Genomic DNA, 23,391 nt, shown 5'->3' with positions numbered 1-23,391 from the left:
AGGTCTCCCCCCCCCCCATATTCCAGTCACCTGGCCCTCGGGGTTTGGCTCAGTCCGGGCCGAAGGGAATCAGAGAATCCAAAGGGGGCTGGATTTCAAATGCATCCCGCTTCTGATGCAAAGCCCCGACTCTCCTCTCCTCGCAGCCGCACGACCCTGGGCTGCACTGAGCTAAGCCGGGGAGGGCGAGTCCTTTTGACAAGCGCAGTCTCCAAGCCGCACCCCCGCCCCTCCCCCGCATCTTTTTGTGCCAAGCAACGTTCCTGCAAGTGGCCTTTCAACCCGCGGTGGCCGCAGGACACGGCTCCTGCGAGGGACGCAGCTGGCCTACCTGCGATGCCACCGCTGCGTTTTCGGGAGTCGGATTTTCAAAGAACCTACCTGGCCCTGCGCTAGGACGCAGGGAGCCCGGGGCGCGTTCCCAGAACCGCCGCAGACAGACACGGGAGCGCTAAGGCGCAGGCCTGCGTGTCATGTGGCGGGTCCTTTCGCTCGCCTCTGGAGCGCGGTGGCCCAGAGGAGGCCCCAATAACAGGGCCTGGCTCCGAGGGGCGATGCGCCCTGCCCCCCGCGGGCCCTGCTAGGGCAGCCAGAGGCGGATCCGCCCTCCGCGGCACCAGCTGTTTGGAAATCTTGGGCCACGACAGTGACAGGGCAGAGATTTGTTGCGGGGGGGGGGGGGGGATCCGTGTCCCCTCTTCTGAGCCCTCCTGTCCCATTCGCAGCCTCAGGGAGGAAATGTTCCCCGCCCGCTCTGCCCCGTCTCCCCGCTGCTCCTTTCTCCAGGGCTCTGCCTGCCTGGGCGCTTGCTGCTGCCTCTAGCAACCCCGGGGGAGCCCCCAGCCCCCTGGCTTCCCCGCAGCCTCCCGCCCAGGCCTGGCGGCCCTTCCTCCCGCAGGCAGGGGATGGCTACTGGTCTGCTCCTTCCCTGCCCTTGGCCACTGCCTGGTCTGGATGGACCTTGGGTCTGACCCGGCCTGGCCGCTGCTCTCCGCCCCCCCCCCTCCTGTCTGAGGCTTGCTCCGAGACTGCAGCCCCCTGGGGCCACCGGCCGAGGCGCCCCCTCCCAGTCCGTCCTGGCGAGCGACACGCTGATTGGCGGGCAGGTCCCAGCTGTAGCCAGCGCGTGCTGATAAGGCGAATCTCAGGCGCCCCGGAGCCCCCCCTCGCAGCCCCCTCCCTGCCAGGCGCGTTTCCAATTGGCTGGGCCTTGTTCATTTCCACCGGCAGGAGGAAGCGGATTGGCGCTTGCAGGGCTATAAAAGGGGAGCGCCGGGCGCATTGTCCCCCCACCCCTTCTGTGCATCGCAGACCCAGCTTCGTCCTGTCCCTGCCTCCCACCATGAGCTACGGCAGCGACCTGCTCTACCCAGCCTCCTCCTACAAGAAGCTCTTCGGGGAGACCTCTCGCCTCTCCTCCCGGGTCTACAGCAGCTCGGCCGCTCCCCGGGCCGCTGGCTACCGCGCCCACCATGCCCGAGAGTCCTACGCCCCCTCCTACCGCAAGCTGCCCGCGCCCGGCTCGCTGGACCACCTGGACCTGCTGTCCCAGTCCAGCGCGGTGAGCAACGAGCTGAAAATCGTGCGCACCAACGAGAAGGAGCAACTGCAGGGGCTGAACGACCGCTTCGTGACCTACATCGAGAAGGTGCATCAGCTGGAGCAGCACAACCGGCTGCTGGAGGCCGAGGCGGCCCTGCTGCGCCAGCGCCAGGCGGAGCCCTCCCGCCTGCAGCAGCTCTACGAGCAGGAGATCCGCGAGCTGCGCTCCAAGGTGGAGGAGCTGCGGCACGAGCGGGACGAGGCGCAGCTGGAGAGCCAGCAGCTGGCGCAGGGGCTGCAGCGCCTGCGGGAGCAGAGCCAGGAGGAGGCGCGGCGGCGGGAGGAGGCCGAGCTGGCCCTGCGCGAGTACAGGAAAGACGTGGACCACGCTACGCTGGCCCGCCTGGAGCTGGAGAAGAAAGTGGAGTCGCTGCTGGACGAGATCGCCTTCCTCAGGAAGGTGCACGACGAAGAGGTGGCGGAGCTACAAGCCTCGCTGCAGGATGCGCAGGTACCGGCCCCTTGCACGGCGTCTCCCTGTCCCCTGCGCTCCCCTCCCTGCGCCCCTGCCCCGCGCTGCGCTCCCCTCCCTGCGCCCCTGCCCCGCGCTGCGCTTCCCTCCCTGCGCCCCTGCCCCGCGCTGCGCTTCCCTCCCTGCGCCCCTGCCCCGCGCTGCGCTCCCCTCCCTGCGCCCCTGCCCCGCGCTGCGCTCCCCTCCCTGCGCCCCTGCCCCGCGCTGCTCTCCACCCCCTGCGCCCCTGCCCCGCGCGACGCTCCCCTTCCCAGCGCCCCTGCTCAGCTCCATGCGCCGCCCTGTTCCGCGTTGCGCTCCCCTCGTCTGGACCCTTTCCCAGCCTTGCGCCGCGCTCCTCTCCGCCCACATCCAGCCCTGCGCTCCCTGTTCTGTATCTCCCGGACCAGCGCTGCTGCGCTCCCCTCCTGCCCTGCGCAGTGTTCTGATCTCCCCGCGCCCCGCGTCCCGGAGCTCCCCTCCCCGCAAGATGCCCGGAATGGTGTGCCCGGTGTGGCGCATCGCACCGCCAAGGGTGCGGCATTCTCCCTCCCCTCCCCCCCCTCCACATCTTCTCTGTGCTGGACGCGATGTGTTATTCGCCCCCATCACTCCGCTTCTCTGTGCTGGGTGGACAGGGCGTGGCACCCAGGCACAACACGGGGGAGGGGGGGTCTCTGTCTCGCACATCCGCCCCCTTTCTGTGTGCAAATGTGGTGGGTCCATCGTACCCCAGCCCCCAATTTTTATCCATCCATAGGCTGGGCCGATGGTGGGTGTTCCTTACACTCCTCTCCTCTCCTCTCCTCTCGCCGATGCTGAATGGAGAGATCCCGCATCCAAAGCGTCTCCGCCGGAGCTCACTGGCAGCTTGGCTGTGCTCAGGCAGACATTTGGCTGGCTCCTGGCCTCAGAGCCCCAGGCTGCAAAGGCTTCGTGTGCTGGCTCGTCCCCTCTTCTCCTCCTTCATACTGAACGGCCAAGGGGGTATTTCCATAGGCTGCTTTTCTGACCCCAGAGCGTTGGGCAGGTTGGCTGGAGCCCCTCACCTCCATGGCCTTGAGATCTGGTCTCTGAGCCAGTTCTGTGACCCCTCAGCAAATTGCATTGATGACACCCTTATCAAAGCCGGCTGAGGCCTCACTGGTACGGTAGGTACCGCGTGCCCGGCGTCCCTACCAGGGCAAGCACAGCGCTCACAATGCCAATCTCTTGTGCCCACGCATGTGCTAGTACAAAGGAAAAATGGAAGCTTAGAAAAGAAGGAAAGTCCCGGCTTGGCTTCATTCACCTGGCTAGGTTTCCAGTGAAGTGGTGGGACTATTTCTTTCCATGCGGGGAGGAAAACAATCAGATTCTTAGTGCAAAAAGTAGCTAGAACAAGTAAATTGGTCGGCAGTGCATGAGAACAGCCGGTACCGCAATGAGCTTGTGCTGTGCCGGTTGATGGGCAGCTCCGGGACCATTCGTCATTTGTCAGGCAGGCTTCACTGATGTCCACGGTTGCAGGGCGTTGTCCGACAAATGTTAAAGTGCCTGGGAAGGTCTGAAAATACCCAATCCACAAGGACAAGCACAAAGCAGGTTAGGGAAGGGACTTCACTGGTGCAGCTGCATTATTGATGGAGCAGAGGACTCTCCTGGGCTTTGGAATCAATAGCTGGTGCTGAGGAATTGTAATGCAGCCTTGAGTCTCCAGCTAGAGTCCTCAAAATGTAGCTGGAAGGAAGCAGGGGAGTCACCTGGCCCAGAGGTCAAGGCAGAACCAAGGGGGTGGGCAGACTTGTTCAGGGTGGAAATTGTATGGCAGGCCAGGGATGTTCACAACTTGGGTATTGGGATGCAGGGGGTGGGGGTTCCAGCTGGGGTGCGGGCTCTGGGGTCAGGCTGGGGAGGAGTGGATAGGATGCAGGGGGGTGCTTCAGGCTGGGATGGGGAGGTTCAGGAGGATCAGGGCTGAGGCAGAGAGAAGGGGTGCTGGGGGAGGGGTTCAGGGGTGCAGGCTTCAAGCAGCACTTACCTCCAGCAGCTCCCAGACACATGTCCTCATTCCAGCTCCCATGCAGAGGTGCAGCCAGGCAGTTCTGTGCACTGCAGTTGCCATCCCCACAGCTCCCATTGGCTGCAGTTTCTAGCCAATGGGAGCTGCAGAGCCCATGCTTGGGGTGGGAACAGCATGCAGAGCCCCCTAAGTGCCCCTGTTTCTGGGAGCCATGAGTCCTTAAAGCCAGAGATGGGGCTTCCACAACCTCCTCCGAATACTATTCCAGGGCTTAACTACTCTTACAGTTAGAAAGCTTTTCCGAACTTTTGTATTTACAGCACCTAGCACATTGGGACACATCCTCTTCATAACAGCTCTTAACATATTTGAAGATTATCAGATTTCCCCTTCAGTCGTCTTTTCTCAAGACTGAGCCTGGCCATTTTTTAAACTTGGCTCAGATTTTCTAAACTTATGATCCTATTGTTGCTGTCCTCTGGGCAGTCTCCAATTGACGCACATCTTTCCTAATGTCAAATTCTAGGTGCCAAACACAGCACTCCTGAGGTTCACTGGGCTCACTGGAACAAGACAGTTACCAGTGTCTTACATGCGATGCTCCAGTTAACGCATCCCAGAATTATATTAGTCTCTTTTGCAGCTGCATCATGCCACTGACTCCTGCTCAATTTGTGATCCACTACAAACCCTAGGCCATGTTCAGCAGTACTGCCACCACCCAGTTATTCCCCTTACTTCCCTTTGCAGTGGATTTATTTCCTTCCTAAGAATAGTTCTTTACATTTTTCTTTATAGAATTTCATCTTGTTGATTTCAGACCAATTCATGGTCATTTTGAATTCTCATCCTGTCCTCCAAAGTGCTTACAACCCCTCCCAGCTGGGTGTCATCTGAACATTTTATAAGCACATTCCCCATTTCATTATGCAAGTCATTAATAAAAATATTAATGCCAGACTCATGACTGGCCTTGTGGACCCGGTTTGACAGTGACCCATTGATAAATATTCTTTGAGTAGGGTCTTACAACAAGTTGTGCACCCACCTTCTAGTAATTTCATCTAGACTCTATTTCCCTAGTTTGTGTATGAGAATGTCAGATGGGACTGTCAAAAGCCTTAGAAAAATCAAGATCTATCACATTTACTCCTTTCCCCCACCTGCTAAGCCAGTAACCTAGAGAAGGAAACTATGTTGTCTAACATGATTTGTTCTTGACAAATCTGTGCTGGCTGGTCTTTACAACCCTATTATCCTCTAGATGCTCACAAATTGGTAGTTTAAGGATTTGTTCTGGCATCTTTCCCAGTATTAGTTAGGCTCACTGGTCTATAATTCCCAGAGTGTTCTTTATTGCTCTTCTTAACAACAGGTGCTGTGTTTGCCCTATTCCCATTCTTGGGCCTCACCCATCCACCATGGGTTTTCCCTGAGATGTTGCGAGAAAAAATTCAGATGACCAAAGCTTTGGCTAATGAAGATTGGCCTTATGGCTGACTCCCGAGATTGGGCTTTGAGATGAGGTCTGCTACAAATTTCTTGTGTGACTGTGGCAAATTGCTGAGCCTGCCCCAGTTTCCTGTCTGTAAATCTCAGGATGGTACTCTCCCATTCTTTGTCTAGATCATTAACTGTTAGGCATAGGGATTATTTCAGTCCTTGTATGTACAGCACCTAGCACACCGGAACACATAGGTATAATTGTGATTATACTACATATAGACTTTAGAGGGGCAGAGCAAGGGGGGTATGGCTATGAGTGTAACAGGGGAATTTGACTGCTGATGGTGACAGTAATGAATTTTGCACGGTGTTGTCAGATTTCAGAGGGGTAGCCACATTAGCCTGTTTCAGCAAAAACAACGAGAAAACCTCTGCAGCAGCCCACACAAGCTTCTGCTCTAATAAATGTGTTAGTCTTTAAGGTGCCACAGGACTCCTTGTCGTATTGTCAGAGTTAAACCTAGAACTCAGAATCATCTGCTTTGCTCCCGCTTGCTGGCTTTGTCCGCTTGTTCCCTGACAGTGGCTGACAGCCCCTCGCTGATGGTGCGACTTGCAGCCATGGACATGTTTTAATGCTTTGCTAGGTCAGAAGCAGGCTGCAGGAACAAGCCAGCATCACGAGACCCCTTCAGCCTGGGAGTTGCATCATCTTCCACTAAGGCTGGATTCAGTGGTTCTTAACGCGTTTCAGTCCACAGACCAAGAGGCCAATCAAAAAATTTTCGTGGACCACCTCCTTTTTGAGACACGATAAAAGACATTTTTCATTTTGAGACAATGAACATTTGGTTTGAAATTTATTTCTTAACAGAGTTTTGGATTCTCTTCTCACTGACAAGCTTTTCAATGTTTGGAGTAGTACATTCTAATGCACAACGAATATCACTTTCCACTGCAAACCGATTCTTCTGTTTGGCCTTAACATGCAACAAACACGAAAATCCAGTCTCACGCATATAAGCTGAAGCAAATAGCAAAAGAAATCGGACTGCGTGTGCTGACAGATTTGGGTAACTCCCGGTCATGCTGACCCCAAATTTGTCTGGTAGTCACGCCGTGTGACTTTGGACAATGTTCCTGTGGACCACTGAAAAAGTCACCATGGTCACTGGTGGTCCATGGACCACCAGTTGAGAACCACGGAGCTATGACAGAGGCGTGGCACGGAAGTCACAGAAATCACAGAAGCTGCGACTTCCATTGACCCTCCTGACATTTTCTACCCCGGGGCTGGAGCTGACAGCTGGCCCCCCACCCCCACTCCTAGCCCCACCCTGGTGGAGGGGAATCCTGCAGCTCCCCAGCCATGGTGGGCAGCAGAGGGACCCTGTAGCCCCCAGCTACAGTGGGGGGATCCCCCAGATCTCCCAGCTGTAGGAGGCCAAAGGAACCCTACAGCAGCCCCTCCCCTGGAGACAGCAGAGGACCTCAGATTTCCCACTCACCATAGCAGCGGGGGACCCTGAAACCCAGCATCAGAGGGTGCCGAGCCAAGCCCACTTCCCCTTTTTGCCTGGGATATTTTTAGTGAAAATCTGAGACCCATCACCGGCTCCTGTGAATTTTTATTTATTGCCTGTGGCCTGTCCGTGCCTTTTACTCAAAATACCCCTGACAAAATCGTAGCTGTAACTCTGACTGCAGGCAGAGCTGTACAGAATTTGGCAGAAACACTGGGCACTTTAAGTGAGTCCCTTCACTCTGGGATGGGGCTATGGCAGCAATACAGAATCACCTAGGACTGCCGGGTGGAGGATGCAGAAGGACGTTCAATTAAGCTATTTTGCTCACCAGTCCTGCACCTCTCTGTGGCATGTCTAAAAATAATGCTGGACTTGTCAGTCTCTGCTTCTCTGATGCATTCCTTTGAGCCCAGGTTAACGGCCATGTGAAACCTAGTAATTGCTGGGATACTGACGTTTAACATCCCCATCCATCCATCCATCCATCCACATACCCCTGTCTGTCTGTCTGTCTCTCTCTCTCCATACACATACATCCCTCTTTTTCTCTACGCACAAATACACCTATGAAGAATGTCTGTCTAATGCTGCTGTCTATTTATATCCATCCACCAATGGTCTTTTTGCCTGTCTGATCTGTCTTTCTGCCACATATTTACTTGCCATGATTATATAGGCACAGAACTGGGGCAGGCGGTCAGCTGGTATAAACTCACATAGCTCCATTGGATTTGGTGGGGCTCGACAGATTTACCCCAGCTAAGAGTCTGGTCCCCTATCATTTGTATTTTAAAGTTCTGCCGTAGCATGCCTGTGGAGGTGGGGGCCAGCGATGTTCCAGGTAGGGGACATTCTGCCATGCACTGGTGGGTGCCCACTCCCTGTCCATCAGTCCAGTTCGTTAGGACTTATTCCTGCTCCGAGTATCTGAATCATTTGGCCAGCTGTGGGGGGCAAGTGACTTCTCCCCCTGCCTCCAGGCCATCCCAGGACAGATGAGCTCCAGGGCCTTTCATGCCTGGGGGGAGAAGAGCCATGTGGCACTAAATCCTCTGACCCCACTTCTGCCTTTTCCTTAACTCCAAGAGCCTCTGTAGTGGGACCCCGGGGTGCTGGGCTCCCAAGAGGGACGTTCTCCACCTGGGAGCCCTTTGTCCTCCAGCTTGCTCCATGCACACTCAGCTGTTCCACTGTGTCCGGAGCCCTCCGCCTCCTTCGGCAGGAGAAGGGGGAGGGTCTGAGCCATCATTCAGGGCTTGCCGCCTACCGTGGCAGGCAACGGCACCGAGCAGCTTCAGTGCCTTTGTATTCCCAGCCATTTCCCTGCGATTCATGTTTGCGTGTGGTGGGGTCCCCGGCCAGGTCTCGGTGGAGCTGGACATGAGCAAGCCTGACCTCACAGCCGCCTTGAAGGAGATCCGCATGCAGTACGAGGTCCTCTCTGCCCGCAACCAGCAGTCGGCCGAGGAGTGGTACAAATCCAAGTTTGCCAACTTCACCGAGGAGGCGGCGCGCAGCAACGACAGCATCCGCCAGGCCAAGGAGGAGATCACAGAGTACCGGCGCCAGCTGCAGGCCCGCAACATCGAGATCGAGGCGCTGAGGAGTGCCAACGAGTCGCTGGAGAGGCAGCTGCAGGAAGCAGAAGAGAGGAGCAGCGGGGAGATCCAGAACCTGCAGGTAGGTGACACTTGCCCACAGACCCCGGGGTCCTTGTCATTTCTAGGCTCAGCCCTACACAGCAGTGGCGAAAAGCCAGATGGCATCTAGCAAAGATTCTCCGGGGCTTTCTCTCGATCACTTGTGCAGGCTGCGCTTTCGGGTAAGTTTGCAGTGGGAAGAAGACAGGCCTTGCAAAGCGGAGGGATGTTCTTAGCACACCTGGCACTGCCTGGTGGAAGAGACGAATGACTGTAGCCTTTCTGTAATATCGCTCGCCTGTTCTCTTCAAGCCCTTTGAAAACATTCATCCCCTACCTGCCCTTCAGCCCCTGCTGGTGGCGACTGTCAGTATTAGCCCCACTGCTCAGCTTGGGAAACTGAGGCACAAAGCATCTCTTCATCTTTGGATGCCTCTGGTTTTGGGTGTGATTTCCCGAGGTGCTGGGCACCTTGAATTCCAATTGCAGTCAATGGGACTTTTGAATATCGGGCCAAAAAGTCTCAAGTTGGACTTACACAAATGGTGACCTCCCAAATTGTTGGAGTCTTTGGAAACTGTAGATCAGCGATGGGCAACCTGGGCTAGGGAGTGGGGCCCATGAGCGGGCCGCAAGATTGTCATAACCGAGATGGTCTCTCGGGGTAGGGCAACTTTCTCACTGCTCTGGCGGAGCTAGAATGTGCAGGCTGTGCCGATTGAACCTAGCAGCGCTTGGGGTGAATGGAGAGGGAGCTCACGGCTCTCAGTCAATGCTGGGTGCAATCAGCAAAAAATGACATTGACAGAAACCAGCGGAATCTGTCAACCCCAGATCTAAGCGACTTGCCCAAGATCAGGCTGAGCCAGCATTAGAACCCGGGATCTGATTAGTCTATTTTGACGGATTAGGGACAGAACAATTAATAATCCCAGGAGCTCCTTTGGGGAGATGCAGAGCTCACTTGCTAGAACAGCAAACGTCTGAGGTGCTGGGGAAGGGACCCTCCCAAACGAAAGTTTGGTCATATCCGTAAATGCATCAGATTGCTACTGAGACGGGGGTGTGCGCTGTGTAAACCCCGTCCCTGCTCTGTGGAGACTGCAGTTGAAATAAACAAGGCAGAGGTGGGAGGGGAAAAAGGTGAAATGACTTGCCCTGGTCAAACGGGAAGTCAGTGGCGTGGCCAGGTATAGAAATGCAGTCCCGTCTGCGCCCCAGTCCAGCACCCTAATCTGGTGGACCACACTGATACCTCCTCACGAGGCCTGTTTGAACAGTGTGTCGGAGGGAGGGGCGCTAAACCCAAATGAGAGGGAACCGCTGACCTGATTCTCCCTTGCACTTCATGCTTTGCAGGAGACCATCAACCAGCTTGAAAATGCTCTTAGGACAACCAAGGGAGAGATGGCTCGTCACCTCCGAGAGTATCAAGACCTGCTGAATGTGAAGATGGCCCTGGATATTGAAATAGCTGCATACAGGTAAAACGATACCCAGAGGCCTTTTTCCCTTATCACTTGGTGCTGTTCGATGCTGGCCCTCACGCCTCTCTGTGCAGAGAACCAGATAACTGGAACACTGTACCCTGCATCAATGGGCCCTCTAATCTTTTTCCATGCATCTGCAGATTTTTTTCCGGCCACGTACAGAATAATTTTTTCTGTGTGCACCAAGGCACATGCCAATGTGCACCACCAGTAGAAACAAAACCTAGCTGTGGGCACTCTGCTAATCAGCTGGGTGGCCTCGGAATCTCTCCTGAGGGGCTGCACAAGTGCACGGCCTGCAGGGAACGCTGCCCTAGATGTTCCATAAGCTTGTGTAGCGATCCATGTGTGTGATCCACGTGCGCAATCCCCCTGTCTGGAATGAGGAATGTAGATTTATTGCACCAGATCTCCAGGTTCCGCTCAGGGCTAGATTAGGTCAAAAGTCTTTTTTTCCCCACCGTGCCATGATCACCTAAGCCAGGGGTGGGCCACATCTGGCCGGCCTAAGGCTTTGATCTGGCCCGTGTGGCTGTTCCAGGCCCCACCCCTTAGGACGTTGCCTGGGAGCTCGGGACACGTGAGCACCCCTTCCAACTGCTTCTATTTAAAGAGCTCGTGCTTCCCCTGCGCCTGTCAGGCTGGCAACAGGTCCAGGGACAGCGCGAGCCCTTTGAAGAGAAGCCGTTGGAAGGGCTGGTGTGTCCCCGGCTCCCAGGCAACGTGCTAGCAGCGAGGCCGGAAGCTGCGAGCCCTTTAACTAGCAGGAACTGAAGGGCTCGCATGTGATATCCAGGAGCTGCAGGGGAAGCACAAGCCCTTTGAGCTGCTTCTATCTAAAGGCCCCGCCCCTTTCATCTGAGGCCCCGCCCCTTCTGGGACTGCCCATGACCTCTTCAAAAATGATTGCTCACCCCGATCAAGTCTGATCCTCTGTCTCGCACCAGGCAGAGAACAGCCTAGAAATGATTAGAATCCTAGAGCTGGAAGAGACCTCAGGCGGTCATCGAGTCCAGCCCCCTGCCGCAGGCAGGACCAATCCCAACTAAATCAACCCAGCCAGGGCTTTGTCAAGCCGGGACTTAAAAACCTCTGGGGATGGAGATTCCATCCCCTCCCTAGGGAACCCAGCCCAGTGCTTCCCCACCCTCTTAGGGAAATGGTTTTTCCTAATATCCAACCTAGACCTCCCACCACAACTTGAGCCCATTGCTCCTTGTTCTGCCATCTGTCACTACTGAGAACAGCCTCTCTCCAGCCTCTTTGGAACCTCCCTTCAGGAAGTTGAAGGCTGCTCTCAAATCCCCCCTCACTCTTCTCTTCTGCAGACTAAACAAACGCAAATCCCTCAGGGTATGTCTACACTACCCCGCTAGTTCGAACTAGCGGGGTAATGTATGCATACCGCACTTGCTAATGAAGCCCGGGATTTGAATTTCCCGGGCTTCATTAGCATAAGCGGGGAGCCGCCATTTTTAAATCCCCGCTGCTTCGAACCCCGTGCAGTGCGGCTACACGGGGCTCGAACTAGGTAGTTCGGACTAGGTTCCTACTCCGAACTACCGTTACTCCTCGTGAAACGAGGTGTACCGGTAGTTCGGAATAGGCACCCTAGTCCGAACTACCTAGTTCGAGCCCCGTGTAGCTGCGCTGCACGGGGTTCGAAGCAGCGGGGATTTAAAAATGGTGGCTCCCCGCTTATGCTAATGAAGCCCGGGAAATTCAAATCCCGGGCTTCATTAGCAAGTGCGGTATGCATACATTACCCCGCTAGTTCGAACTAGCGGGGTAGTGTAGACATACCCTCAGTCTCTCCTCATAGGTCATGCGCTCCAGCCCCCTAATCATTTTGGTCACCCTCCGCTGGACCCTCTCCAATGCGTCCACATCCTTTCTATAGTGGGGGGCCCAGAACTGGACACAATATTTCAGATGTGGCCTCACCAGGGCCAAATAAAGGGGAATAATCACTTATCTAGATCAGCTGGCAATGCTGCTCCTAATGCACCCCAATATGCCATTAACCTTCTTGGCTGCAAGGACACACTGCTGACTCATATCCAGCTTCTCATCCACTGTAATCCCCAGGGCCTTTTCTGCTAAACTGCTACTTAGCCATTCAGTCCGCAGCCTGTAACAATGTTTGGGATTCCTCTGTCCCAAGTGCAGGACTCTGCACTTGTCCTTGTTGAACCTCATCAGGTTTTTTTTGGCCCAATCCTCTAATCTGGCCAGGTCACTCTGGACCCTATCTCTGCCCTCCAGCGTATCTATCTCTCCCCCTAGCTTAGTGTCATCTGCAAACTTGCTGAGGGTGCAATCCATCCCCGCATCCAGCTCATTAATAAAGATGTTGAACAAAACCGGTTCAAGAACAGATCCTTGGGGCACTCTGCTAGAAACTGACCACCAATCTGACATCAAGCCATTGATTGCTACCTGTTGGCCCGACAGTCTAGCCAGCTTTCTATCCATCTTACCGTCCATTTATCCAATCCATATTCCCTTAACTTGCTGGCATTGTTATTGAATATTGTGGGAGACCGTATCAAAAGCTTTGCTAAAGTCAAGGTATATCACATCCACTGACTCCCATGTCCACAGAGCCAGTTACCTCCTCATAGAAGCTAATCAGATTGGTCAGGCACGACTTGCCCTTGAATCCATGTTGATTATTCCTGATCACTTTCCCCTCTTCCAAGTGCTTCAAAATTGTTTCCTTTAGTATCCCCTCCATGATTTTTCCAGGGACTGAGGTGAGGCTGACTGGTCTGTAGTTCCCTGGATCGTCCTTCTTCCCTTTTTAAAAGATGGGCACTACATTTGCCTTTTTCCAGTCATCTGGGATCTCTCCCCATCTCCACGAGTTTTCAAAGATAGTGGCCAAAGGCTCCGCAATAACACTTGCCAACTCCCTCAGTATCCTCGGATGCATTAAATCTGTGCCCATGGATTTTTGCATGTTTAGCTTTTCTAAATAGTTCCTAACTTGTTCTTTCCCCACCAAGGGCTGTCCACCTCCTTCCCATACTGGGTTACCTAGTGCATTTGTCTGGGAGCTGACCTTGTCCATGAAGACTGAGGCAAAGAAAGCATTGAGTACGTCAGCTTTCCCCACTTCTGTCACTAGGTTACCTCCCTCATCCAGTAAGGGCCCCACACCCTCTCTGATCCCCTCGTATTGCTACCATGCCTGTAGGAACCTTTCTTTTTATCCTTCACATCCCTTGCTAGCTGCAATTCCAATTGTGCTTTTGCCTTCCTGATAACTCCCCTGCATTCTCGAGCAATATATTTATACCCTCCCTAGTCATTTGTCCAAGTTTCTACTTCTTGTAAGCTTCCTTTTAAGCTCACCAAGGATGTCCCTGGTAAGCCAATCTGGTCACCTACCATGTTTGCTTTTCTTGCCGCGCATCGGGATGGTTTCTTCCTGTGCCTTTAAGGCATCTTTAAAATACTGCCAGCTCTCCTGGACTCCTTTCCCTTTCATGTAAGCATCTCAGGGAATCCTGCCCATCAGTTCTCTGAGGGTATGTCTACACTACCATCCTAGTTCGAACTAGGGTGGTTAATGTAGGCAACCGAAGTTGCAAATGAAGCCCGGGATTTAAATATCCCGGGCTTCATTTGAATCTTGCCGGGCGCCGCCATTTTTAAAGCCCTGGTAGTTTGGACTCCGTGCCCGCGGCTACACGCGGCACGTGGAACGAGGTGTACCGGTAGTTCGGATTAGAGAGCCTAATCCAAACTACCTACTCCGTGCCGCGTGTAGCCGCGGGCATGGAGTCCGAACTACCAGGGCTTAAAAAATGGCAACACCTGGCAAAATGCAAATGAAGCCTGGGATATTTAAATCCCGGGCTTCATTTGCAGCTTCGGTTGCCTACATTAACCACCCTAGTTCGAACTAGGATGGTAGTGTAGACATACCCTGAGGGAGTCAAAGTCTCCTTTTCTGAAGTCCAGGGTGTGTATTTTGCTGCTCTCCTTTCTTCCTTTGGTCAGGACCCTGAAATCTACCATCTCCTGATCACTGCTTCCCAGGCTGTCACCCACCTCTACTTCCCCTACTAGTTCCTCCCTGTTTGTGAGCAGCAGGTCAAGCTGTGCATGGCCCCTGGTCGGTTCCTTCAGCACTTGTACGAAGAAGTTATCCCCAACATTCTCCAAAAACTTCCTGCATTGTCTGTGCGCTGCTGTATTGGTCTCCCAGCAGACGTCAGGGTGATTAAAGTCCCCCATAAGAACCAAGGCCTGCAATCTGGAAGCTTCTCTCAGTTGTCTGAAGAAAGCCTTGTCTACCTCATCCACTTGATTCGAAAAAGAGCATCTGGACTACAATCAGTACTTTCAAAAAGCAAGCAGTCTGGATGCTCTCCTTCGAAAAAGCACAGTTTGTGTTATAATGTCTTTTTTTGAAAGAGCACTTTTGAAAAAAGGCGTTATTCCTCATAAAACGAGGTTTTCCACAGTCGACACAACCGCCACGTTCTTTTGGTTTTACTGTTGACAGAACACGGCGGCAGTCTAGACGCAGGTGAAGTTTTTTTCGAAAACACTTTTTTCAAAAACAAAAGCTAAAAAAACCTTGTAGTCTAAACACACCCTCAGGCTACATATACACTGCCCGGCTGTTCCAAAATAAGCTAATCCAAAATTAGCTTATTTCAAAATAGCAGGACTACACTGCAGGGAAGCCTCAACATTAGTCCGAGGCGGGCTCCCGTAAGGTAGACGCGCTATCTCCATTTAGAGCCCCAGGAGGCAATGAGGAGGAAGAACTTCGAATGGCTCTGGTGAGGCCAGCGAAGCAGCAGTTGTGGGTCTCCACACACCTTATTTCGAAATAGCTATTTCGAAAGAGGCGTTACTCCTCGCAGAAACAGGTTTATAGATTTCAAATAAGCTGCCTGTTACTTTGAAATGATTTCGAAATAACAGAATGGCTGTGTAGACACTCGCATTGTTCTCAAAATAACGGTGTCGTATAGACGCACCCTTAGATGTAAATTAGGGATGAAAAGGGTTAACTGGTTAACCGGCAAGCCTTGCCTTACCAGCATGCTTTCTAAGGGAAGCGGTGAACCGGCGCCTGGCCCAGCTGCTGCAGCGCCCCCCTCCCGTCGCCCACGGCCCGGGGAGCAGTTAGCTGGCTCAACCGATAGTTCAACCAGTTAACAATTTACATGGGATTTGACACCCCTCATGGAAACGCCCTTCCATTGTCTCTGGCCTCCCCTTGCTCAACAGCCATTGGAGATGCAGGCAAAGAGCCGAGCCAGTGTTGCATTGTCCAGGGCAAACTTGGGTATTCGCCACCTCCAAAGTGCCGGCAGCCCCCTGTCACGCTACATCCACCACCAGCACACATGCCCCACAGCGATGATGCTCCAGCCTGGGAGCGCCCATGGAAAAAATCGGTGGGTGTTTAGCACCCACCGGCAGCCAGCTGCCCCCTCCCCCAGCACCTCCCGCTTGCTGGAGACCCCACCAATCAGCTTTTCCCAGTGCCTCCCGTGGTCCCGCCCACCGTAATCAGCTGTTGGTGGCATGCAGGAGATGCTGGGAGGGAGGGGGAGAAGCAGGGATGGGAGGGATCAGGCAGGGGCCTGGGGCGGAGCAGGGTATCAGTATCCCCGGGCCCGGAGGAGGCCGGTGCCGATGCTGTCGATGGGGAGCGTGCCCCAGGTGCTGTTCCTTCATGAAGCAGCAGCTTCACTAAACTTTTTCCTTTTTGGTGTGTTCCCCCCCCGCACACACACAGGAAATTGCTGGAAGGGGAAGAAACGCGGCTGAGCACTGTGAGCAGCGGGAGCACCTTCGGCCTCGGCTACACGTTCTCGTCCAGCCCTTTCTCCAGCGCAAAAGCCTTCTCCACCAGCACGGTCACTGTCCGCAAGGAGGAGAAGCGAGACCTGCAGGAAAGCAGCAAGGACCCCAGGCTCTCAGAGGAGCTGAAACCTGTGGCAGAAGACCAGCCTGGAGAAGAAAAGGGAGAAACCGCCCCAGCCAAGAACTAAGCTGGAGTGAAGGCACTGTGCTCCACCCCCAGGGGAAAGGAGCCCCTCAGAGGCGAGATTACATTGTGTCCTAATGTAGCCAATTACAGTAGCACTGAGAAGCAACATCACCCAGTGGCTAGAGCTCTGGCCTGGGACTCAGAGACCTGGGTTCCATTCCCAGCTCTGCCACTGACCTGCCTGGTGACCTTGGGCAAGTCACTTCACCTCCCTGTGCTTCAGTTTCCTCTCACCTGGTCTGTCTTGTCTATGTAGATTGTAAGCTTCTCTGGGCAGGGACTGTCTCTGGCTTCGTGTTTGTGCAGCGCCTAGCACAAGGGGGCCTTGGTCTCCGTTGGTGCTACTATACTAATGCTTATAGATCAAAGGGGTGTGAGTGTGCGTGTGTGTCCCCTGCCCTCTCCAGGCTAGGTCATCAGTCTGTTCACACCGCCTAAGGCGGTAAAATATGCCCGTCCCTTCAGTGGGACCAGAATCAGGCCCCTGCACAACAGTGGCCGGGGCTCCTACATGCTCCAGTGCTCTGTTAGCTGCTTCACTTCCCTTTCTTGCTTGGACTAGGCTCTCCCCTTGGACTAGGCTCAACTGAACAGGGCGTTGGCTGGTGGAGCTAGACCCTCAGTACCCAGCTGGGGTCCCTGCTGAAGTAAATATTGAAATGCCCGTGGATTCTAGCAGGGACGGGGGGATTTTATTGATCCTACTATGGCAGACTTGGTCCACCTGCCTGAAAGGACTGGCATCCAACCACACGAAATACCCCAAGGAACCCTGGTGAGACCGAGTGGGTGCAAACGGTTTGTCTAAAGCCCCAGGCAGCCCTGTGCTTCAGCAGCAGCTGGACCCAAGGTTCCCATAACTCAGTCACTGCCCCGCATGGGGTTGCGCCATCTCCAGATGGGGCCAATGTGATCCTTAGTGAGCACAGGGCCCCATTGTGCATGCACGGTGTGACCTCTCATGTGAGGGGCGGGCGAGCTCATGATGCCCGGGGGAGGGGGCCATTTTGTTCTCCACGCGCCATACGGCTGAGGTCACGCTGTTTGGCTTTTCAGACTCGTGTCCTCGGTGCTGGCTGGGGAGGGAAGAGAAGGCTCAGAGGGGGAGCTGTTAGTCTGTAACTTTTAAAAAAACCTTTAAAAATGAGTGGCCCTGGAGCACCTTAGAGACTAACGGAAAACGTCTAGACAGTGTCCTGAGCAGTCCCCCTTCCCATTGTCCTCTGAAGAAGTGGGTTGAGCCCCCAAAGCTTAGGAAACCGTCTGGATGTTTCTTAGTCTCTAAGCCCTGGTCTACACTCTGGAGTTATTTTGAAATAACGCCCCCCCCCCCCCCCCCATTTCGAAATAATTTCCTAGTGTAGACAGGCCCGAAGGTGCCACAGGACCACTTGTGTTTTGGGGGGAGGAAAGAGTTCATTAAAATGGGGGCAGAAGCCCCAATCTGAAGCAACACTGGGCTGGCATAGAGGGTGGGCCAGTCGCTTCCATTCCCTGCCCTTGCTGGGCTTCCTCTCCACACTCAGCTGCTCCCTCGGCGTGAGGCTCTTTCGCTCTGAGCCCTCGCTCTGTCTTTGCTGGGTCGGCTGAGCTCTGCCAGCAAAGCCTTTCTAGCGCAGACAAGGCCACGCCCGACGAGCAGACAGGAAAGCTCTGGTTTAGCGGCACCTTCTGATGCGTTTGCTCCCCTGGAACAGCGCCTGACTCTATAAGTGGTCTCGCTGGGATGCTAAAAAGGGTGTCCGTGTAAATGAGGATCCTGAGAACCTGGCCCTTGCAGATGGATTTCCACAAGCGTATACTTGCTATGGTTGAGGTGGAGCTAATTTGGCCCAGGGCGTGCAATTTGCAGCGTTCGAGCCCTTCCTGATGAATAGAGGATTTATAGCTCTTTAGAAAATGGGATTGTGGGATGGCTGGGCAGTTTGCATCACTAAAAGTTCCTGTGAACTGAATTTGAAGACGTGTAACATCTGCAATGCCGAAGATGCTAAGGCAATTCAGTTGCTGGAACTACCCTGCGGAGAGACCGTCTGCAAGCTCAGTCAGGCATGCTTCCATTAACACCTCTGTGTTATTTGTCTTTCTCCCTCCCAACCCACGAATGTACCAGAGGGGCACAAAGAATTGTATCAGGAACTTAATTGTTCCATAGAAAGAATTAGTGTGATGCTCTGAATGTAGAGTAGACAGTGATTAATCGCGGAGGAGACGAGCTCTGCTAGAGAGCTTGAGGTAGGCTTAAAACTTTAGACTAGAGCTGGCCAAAATGGCTTGAATTTCAAAACGTTGACAATTTCAGAATTTGACAGGTGAAGGGAAAAAAATAGGGAGAAACTTTCTCCCCATTTTTCAATCGATTGTAGATCAGGTGCAAATGTTGCCTTTCAGACCAGCACATGAGAGAGAAATATTTCACGCCGTTCTTTTGCGACTGGTTTGACCGCATTAGACCGTTGCCGAATGAAGGTGCATGGCCTTGCGTAGAGTGTGTATGTGTGTGCGTAGTGGAACGTAGACGGATCATAAGCCACAGTGGTTATTGCAAATACTCTTTCTTTAATCGGTGTGACGTGTTGGTTTGAGGTGTCGCTTTGCATGAAACGACCTTTCAAATCATTTGAATGTGACTTTCCTCTTTTTCCATGGAAATGTTCTTTGTTTATTCAGAAGGGAAATGACTGGAAAACCGAAATCCCCCAATAAACAGTATGTTGGTGTCTGAAGAAAAATGTGATTTGCGGCTTGTGAACGCCTCTGCCGAACATCCTGGCCCAGCTCCCCAGTGTTTAGCCATTGCTGGAGCTGTGGAGCTGGGTTGGTTTTCACCAGCGGGGGATTAGGACTCTCTTGTTAATGCACGTCCGTACTCTACCTCTGGTCTCTGGCTTCAGAGTTTTTAGTTCTGCACGTACTTTGGGTTTGTTCATTTCTTCCCCCATTGGAAATGCTGGGCCAGATCGTCAGCTGATGTAGATCAACGAGAGCCATCCCAGGCCCTGCACTTCAGGGGGCCCCGTGGCAGCCACCCCAACTACCCTAAGGATGAAAGGAACCCAGCAGATTCCTGCTTGGCAGCAGTAGCGGTCTCCCCCCGTCACTGTGCAGGGGGTGGGAGCCAGAGCGGCCTGGCAGCCTGCCCCGCCACACCACCCTCTTGGCCCACGGCCCATGGCTTCTCCGCGGTAGTGGGAACCGAACGCTCCCCCTGGGCGCTCTGGCGTCCGCCACCCGCACGATGAATATGGGGCGGGAGCGATCCTTGCTGCTACCGCACCAGGCCCCCCTAATGCCCCCGGTCACATTGCTCAGGGAGGGGGCAAAGGGGAGGAACTTGGGTGGGGTTTGAGAACATAGGGGGGCAGGCCTTGCAGCAGAGGGTTGCCCTGGGGCACTAGGGGCGCCCCCTTCGGGATGGCCTGAGATGGACGTAGCTCTGCCGAAGTCAGCGGCAGCGCACCCGGCTTTACACTCGCGCAGTCGCTGGCTCTGCACTTACGCCCGTTGGGGGCACCCCAGCCAGGGGGCCTGTTAAGACTCTAGCACTGGGCCATCTTTGCACAGGGATCGGTAAAGATTGTGACACGGGAGTTGGGGTGGGAGGGACCAGACGAATGAAACTCAGTCTGCGTGTGGTTACACGGGGCCCGCACGAGGGCCAGCCAAGCGGGATGGGGCGGGGCCAGGAGGGGCGGGGCCAAGCAGGGCGGGGCACGAGACAGATCACAGGCTGCCGCGGAGTCAGCAGAACCTGTTTTGCTCTTGGTTTTCAATTGGCTCACACGGCGTTGGGGAAGGACGTAATTGTAAATCATGGGGGGGGAGAGTAATAAATACATTTAAACTAGTTCTTTTAATAACCAAAAAATAATTTGAGAGCTTCGGAAAATGTCTAGTTCCCCGGGGGCCGCCTTTCCCTAGCTGTTTGTGCCCATTTGCCCGTCACAATAGAGACGATCACATCACAAACTCAGACCGCACAGAACTGCCCGGGCCGGGGCGGGCAAAATATGGCCCGTAGGCTGGATGTGGCCTAGCAAACAGCCAGAGCCGGCCTGTGGGAGCCTCAGGCAGGCTCCCTGCCTTCCACGCCCCCGCACGCCACTCACAGCAGCCAGCTATGGGGGCCATGTGCTTCTCTGAGCACCGGGAGCCCCCGGGCAGGACTCCCCCACTGCTCCCTGCCCCCTGCACCATCTCGCAGTCTCGTGGCTTCCAGCCAGTGGGAGGTGCCGGGCTGTGTTTGTGGTACAGGCAGCCCACAGAGATGCACAAGTCCCCGCAGCCGGCTGCTCTGGGTGAGCAGGGCCACAGAAGGCAGGGAGCCTGCTTGAGGTTCCTGCTGCACCCAACCTCCATCCATTAACACCATGGCAGCGTGCGGCTCTTCATCTCTTCTTGGAGTGGCCCCCCCCATCGAAAAGGATCACCCACCCCAGGCCTGGGCCCCCAGCAGCAGGCTCCCAGGGTGAAGGGCCTGGCAAACGTCCTGTGACTGTCTCTGGAGTCGCCAGCGGCTGAGTCGAGCTCCTCAGGAAGCGTAATTCATGTCCACTTGTGAGCTGATGGAAAGACTTCCAGGGGCGACGGGCTCTTGGGAGGAGTGCTACCTAGTGGATAGAGCACTGGACTGCAACTCAGAAGACCTGGCTTCTAGCTGAAGCAAAATACAGGACTATGTAGCACTTTAAAGACTAACAAGATGGTTTATTAGATGATGAGCTTTCGTGGGCCAGACCCATGAATCAGATCTCAGGAAGTGGGTCTGGCCCACGAAAGCTCATCACCTAATAAACCATCTTGTTAGTCTTTAAAGTGCTACATAGTCCTGTATTTTGCTTCAGCTACACCAGACTAACACGGCTGCATTTCTATCACTGGCTTCTAGGCACAGTTCTATAGTTGTACCTGTACGAAAACTGTGTGCAGCCCAAACTTTTCTCATGCCAAGTGTAATGGACAGGTCGAGTCTGGACCAGCACCGGGACACTAAGGGGTTAAACTCAGGTAGCTAGCAAAGGTGTTGGCCAGGGGCCCGGGAGAGAGGGTTGAAATTTGAACTGGATCTAGGTTCCTTGCCTGCTTTCTTTGTGTGGGAGAGAGAAACCAGGAGTTGAGAGACACAGAATGATTGAAACCCAGGCAGGACTATCATGTCTCCAAGGAATATGGGCATGGGAGTGGACTGAACAAAGAGAAAATTGGAAGTAAAGTGAAAAGTGAATCCAGTCACAGTCAAGATCATTTTTCTTCGTTTTGTAGTTTGATTTGAACTGCTTTGTGTGATTCTCTGCCTCCCCTCCTCATTTACTACTTGCATTGTGTCCAGAGACTTCTCTCTCTCTTCTAATTTGTTTTCATTAGTTGCTCTGTAACATCCAGCAACCAACTCTGCTTTAGCAAGTTTATCTTTTGTGTTGTAATAAAAATCACTTTTTTAAGGTGATGATTTGATTTGTGTGTCCTGGACGGTCTGTCCGTGGGTATCTGCAGGCCTCCGACTGAGGGGGTCCGCTACCAGAGACCGCAGCTTGTTTGTCTCTTGTCTTTTTTCAAGCTCTTTTGGGGTGGTTTCAAGTGTTCATAGAACCATAGAGCTGGAAGAGACCTTAGAAGGCCATCAAGTCCAGGCCCCTGCTCTAGGCAGGACAAATCCCAATTACATCAACCCAGCCAGGGCTTTGTCAAGCCGGGACTTAAACACCTTTAGGGATGGAGACTCCACTACTTCCCTAGGGAACCCATTCCAGTGCTTCACCCCCCTCCTAGTGAAATAGTTTTTCCTAATATCCAACCTGGACCTCTCCAACCGCAACTTGAGACCATTGCTCCTTGTTCTGCCATCTGTCACTACTGAGAACAGCCTCTCTCCAGCCTCTTTGGAACCTCCCTTCAGGAAGTTGAAGGCTGCTCTCAAATCCCCCCTCACTCTTCTCTTCTGCAGACTAAACAGACCCAACTCCCTCAGCCTCTCCTCGTAGGTCATATGCTCCAGCCCCCTAATCATTTTGGTTGCCCTCCGCTGGACCCTCTCCAATGCGTCCACATCCTTTTTGTAATTGGGGGCCCAGAACTAGACACAATACTCTGGAGCTGCATCTAGACTGGCATGATTTTCCGCAAATGCTTTTAATGGAAAAGTTTTAATGGAAAAGCATCCGTGCCAATCCAGACGCGCTTTTGCGCAAAAAAGCCCCGATTGCCATTTTCGCGATCGGGGTTTTTTTGTGCAAAACAAATCTGAGCTGTCTACACAGGACTTTTGCCCAAACGGGAGCAGCATAGTATTTCCGCAAGAAGCACTGATTTCTTACATGAGATCGTCCGTGTTCTTGCGGCAATTCAAGCGGCCAGCGTAGGCAGCTGCTTTTGCGGAAAAACTTGCCAGTCTAGACACAGCCCAGATGTGGCCTCACCAGAGCCGAGTAAAGAGGAATAATCACATCTGTAGATCTGCTGGCAATGCTCCGCTTAATGCGACCTAATATGTCGTTAGCCTTCCTGGCTACAAGGGCCCACTGTTGACTCATGTCCAGCTTCTCACCCACTGCAACCCCCAGGTTCTTTTCAGCAGAACTGCTACTTAGCCAGTTGGTCCCCAGCCTGTAACAATGCTTGGGATTCACCCCTGGCTCTTAGAGGTCAAGCAGCACTTGATGGTGGCAGTGAGTCCCCAAGATCTGTGTATTATGATTCGCAGGTGGGGGGGGGGGGGGTAGAGGAGTTTTTTGTAACCAGAGCTTGTACAGGTAAGGTTTTGAAGCTCTCTTGCGGGCCCCACCTTCTGCACTCGGAGTGCCAGCGTGGGGAACAGCCCTGACACTAAGTATTACTTAGACCCCTAAGTCTCATTTGCCACCATTGGCTCACAGGGAATACTGGGGTTTTTTGCCTGTTTTAGGACTGTGCTTTGAGATCCTCGAGTGAAAAGGACTCGTGGTGGAAGTGTGGAATGGCGCGCTCTACACTGCTGACAAGTTACAGGACTTGCCCAGTGCTTCTCCGTGCATGGAGTTTCTTTAGATCGGAGCCCACTGTATTGCTCTCCCCATCTCCCCATCAAACCTCTGCTCCACCAGTTTCTGCTGCCTGTCACCCAAACCCAAAAGGGGGTCTATAAAATCACCAGTGGTGTGGAGAAAGTGAATAAGGAAAAGTTATTTACTTGTTCCCAGAATATGGGTATGTCTACACTACCACCCTAGTTCGAAC

At 53.8% G+C, this 23,391-nt stretch overlaps 1 protein-coding gene across 1 annotated transcript; it reads left to right on the top strand.

Annotated features, from left to right (window-relative positions):
* The first annotated feature begins 1,254 nt into the window (after nucleotides 1–1,254).
* Nucleotides 1,255–18,911, top strand: LOC102452496 (low molecular weight neuronal intermediate filament-like). The gene is made up of 4 exons (XM_075910766.1): nucleotides 1,255–2,053; nucleotides 8,390–8,707; nucleotides 10,027–10,151; nucleotides 15,925–18,911. Exons 1-4 carry the CDS (start codon nucleotides 1,343–1,345, stop codon nucleotides 16,178–16,180), a joined length of 1,410 nt encoding a protein of 469 aa, XP_075766881.1. The 5' UTR covers nucleotides 1,255–1,342; the 3' UTR covers nucleotides 16,181–18,911.
* The last annotated feature ends 4,480 nt before the right edge of the window (nucleotides 18,912–23,391 follow it).

Source organism: Pelodiscus sinensis, chromosome 28 (genome assembly GCF_049634645.1).
Source record: "Pelodiscus sinensis isolate JC-2024 chromosome 28, ASM4963464v1, whole genome shotgun sequence".
Classification (NCBI taxonomy): Eukaryota; Metazoa; Chordata; order Testudines; family Trionychidae; genus Pelodiscus; species Pelodiscus sinensis.
The sequence above is the reverse complement of the archived record's forward strand: the minus strand, read 5'-3'. Positions and strand labels throughout refer to the sequence as shown.

Excerpts from the sequence above, each read along its gene's own strand:
- LOC102452496 (XM_075910766.1), top strand. The coding sequence starts at position 1,343 with ATGAGCTACGGCAGCGACCTGCTCTACCCAGCCTCCTCCTACAAGAAG. Across the intron at positions 2,054-8,389 it reads CCTCGCTGCAGGATGCGCAG|GTCTCGGTGGAGCTGGACAT; the intron begins GTACCGGCCCCT and ends GTCCCCGGCCAG. Across the intron at positions 10,152-15,924 it reads ATTGAAATAGCTGCATACAG|GAAATTGCTGGAAGGGGAAG; the intron begins GTAAAACGATAC and ends GCACACACACAG.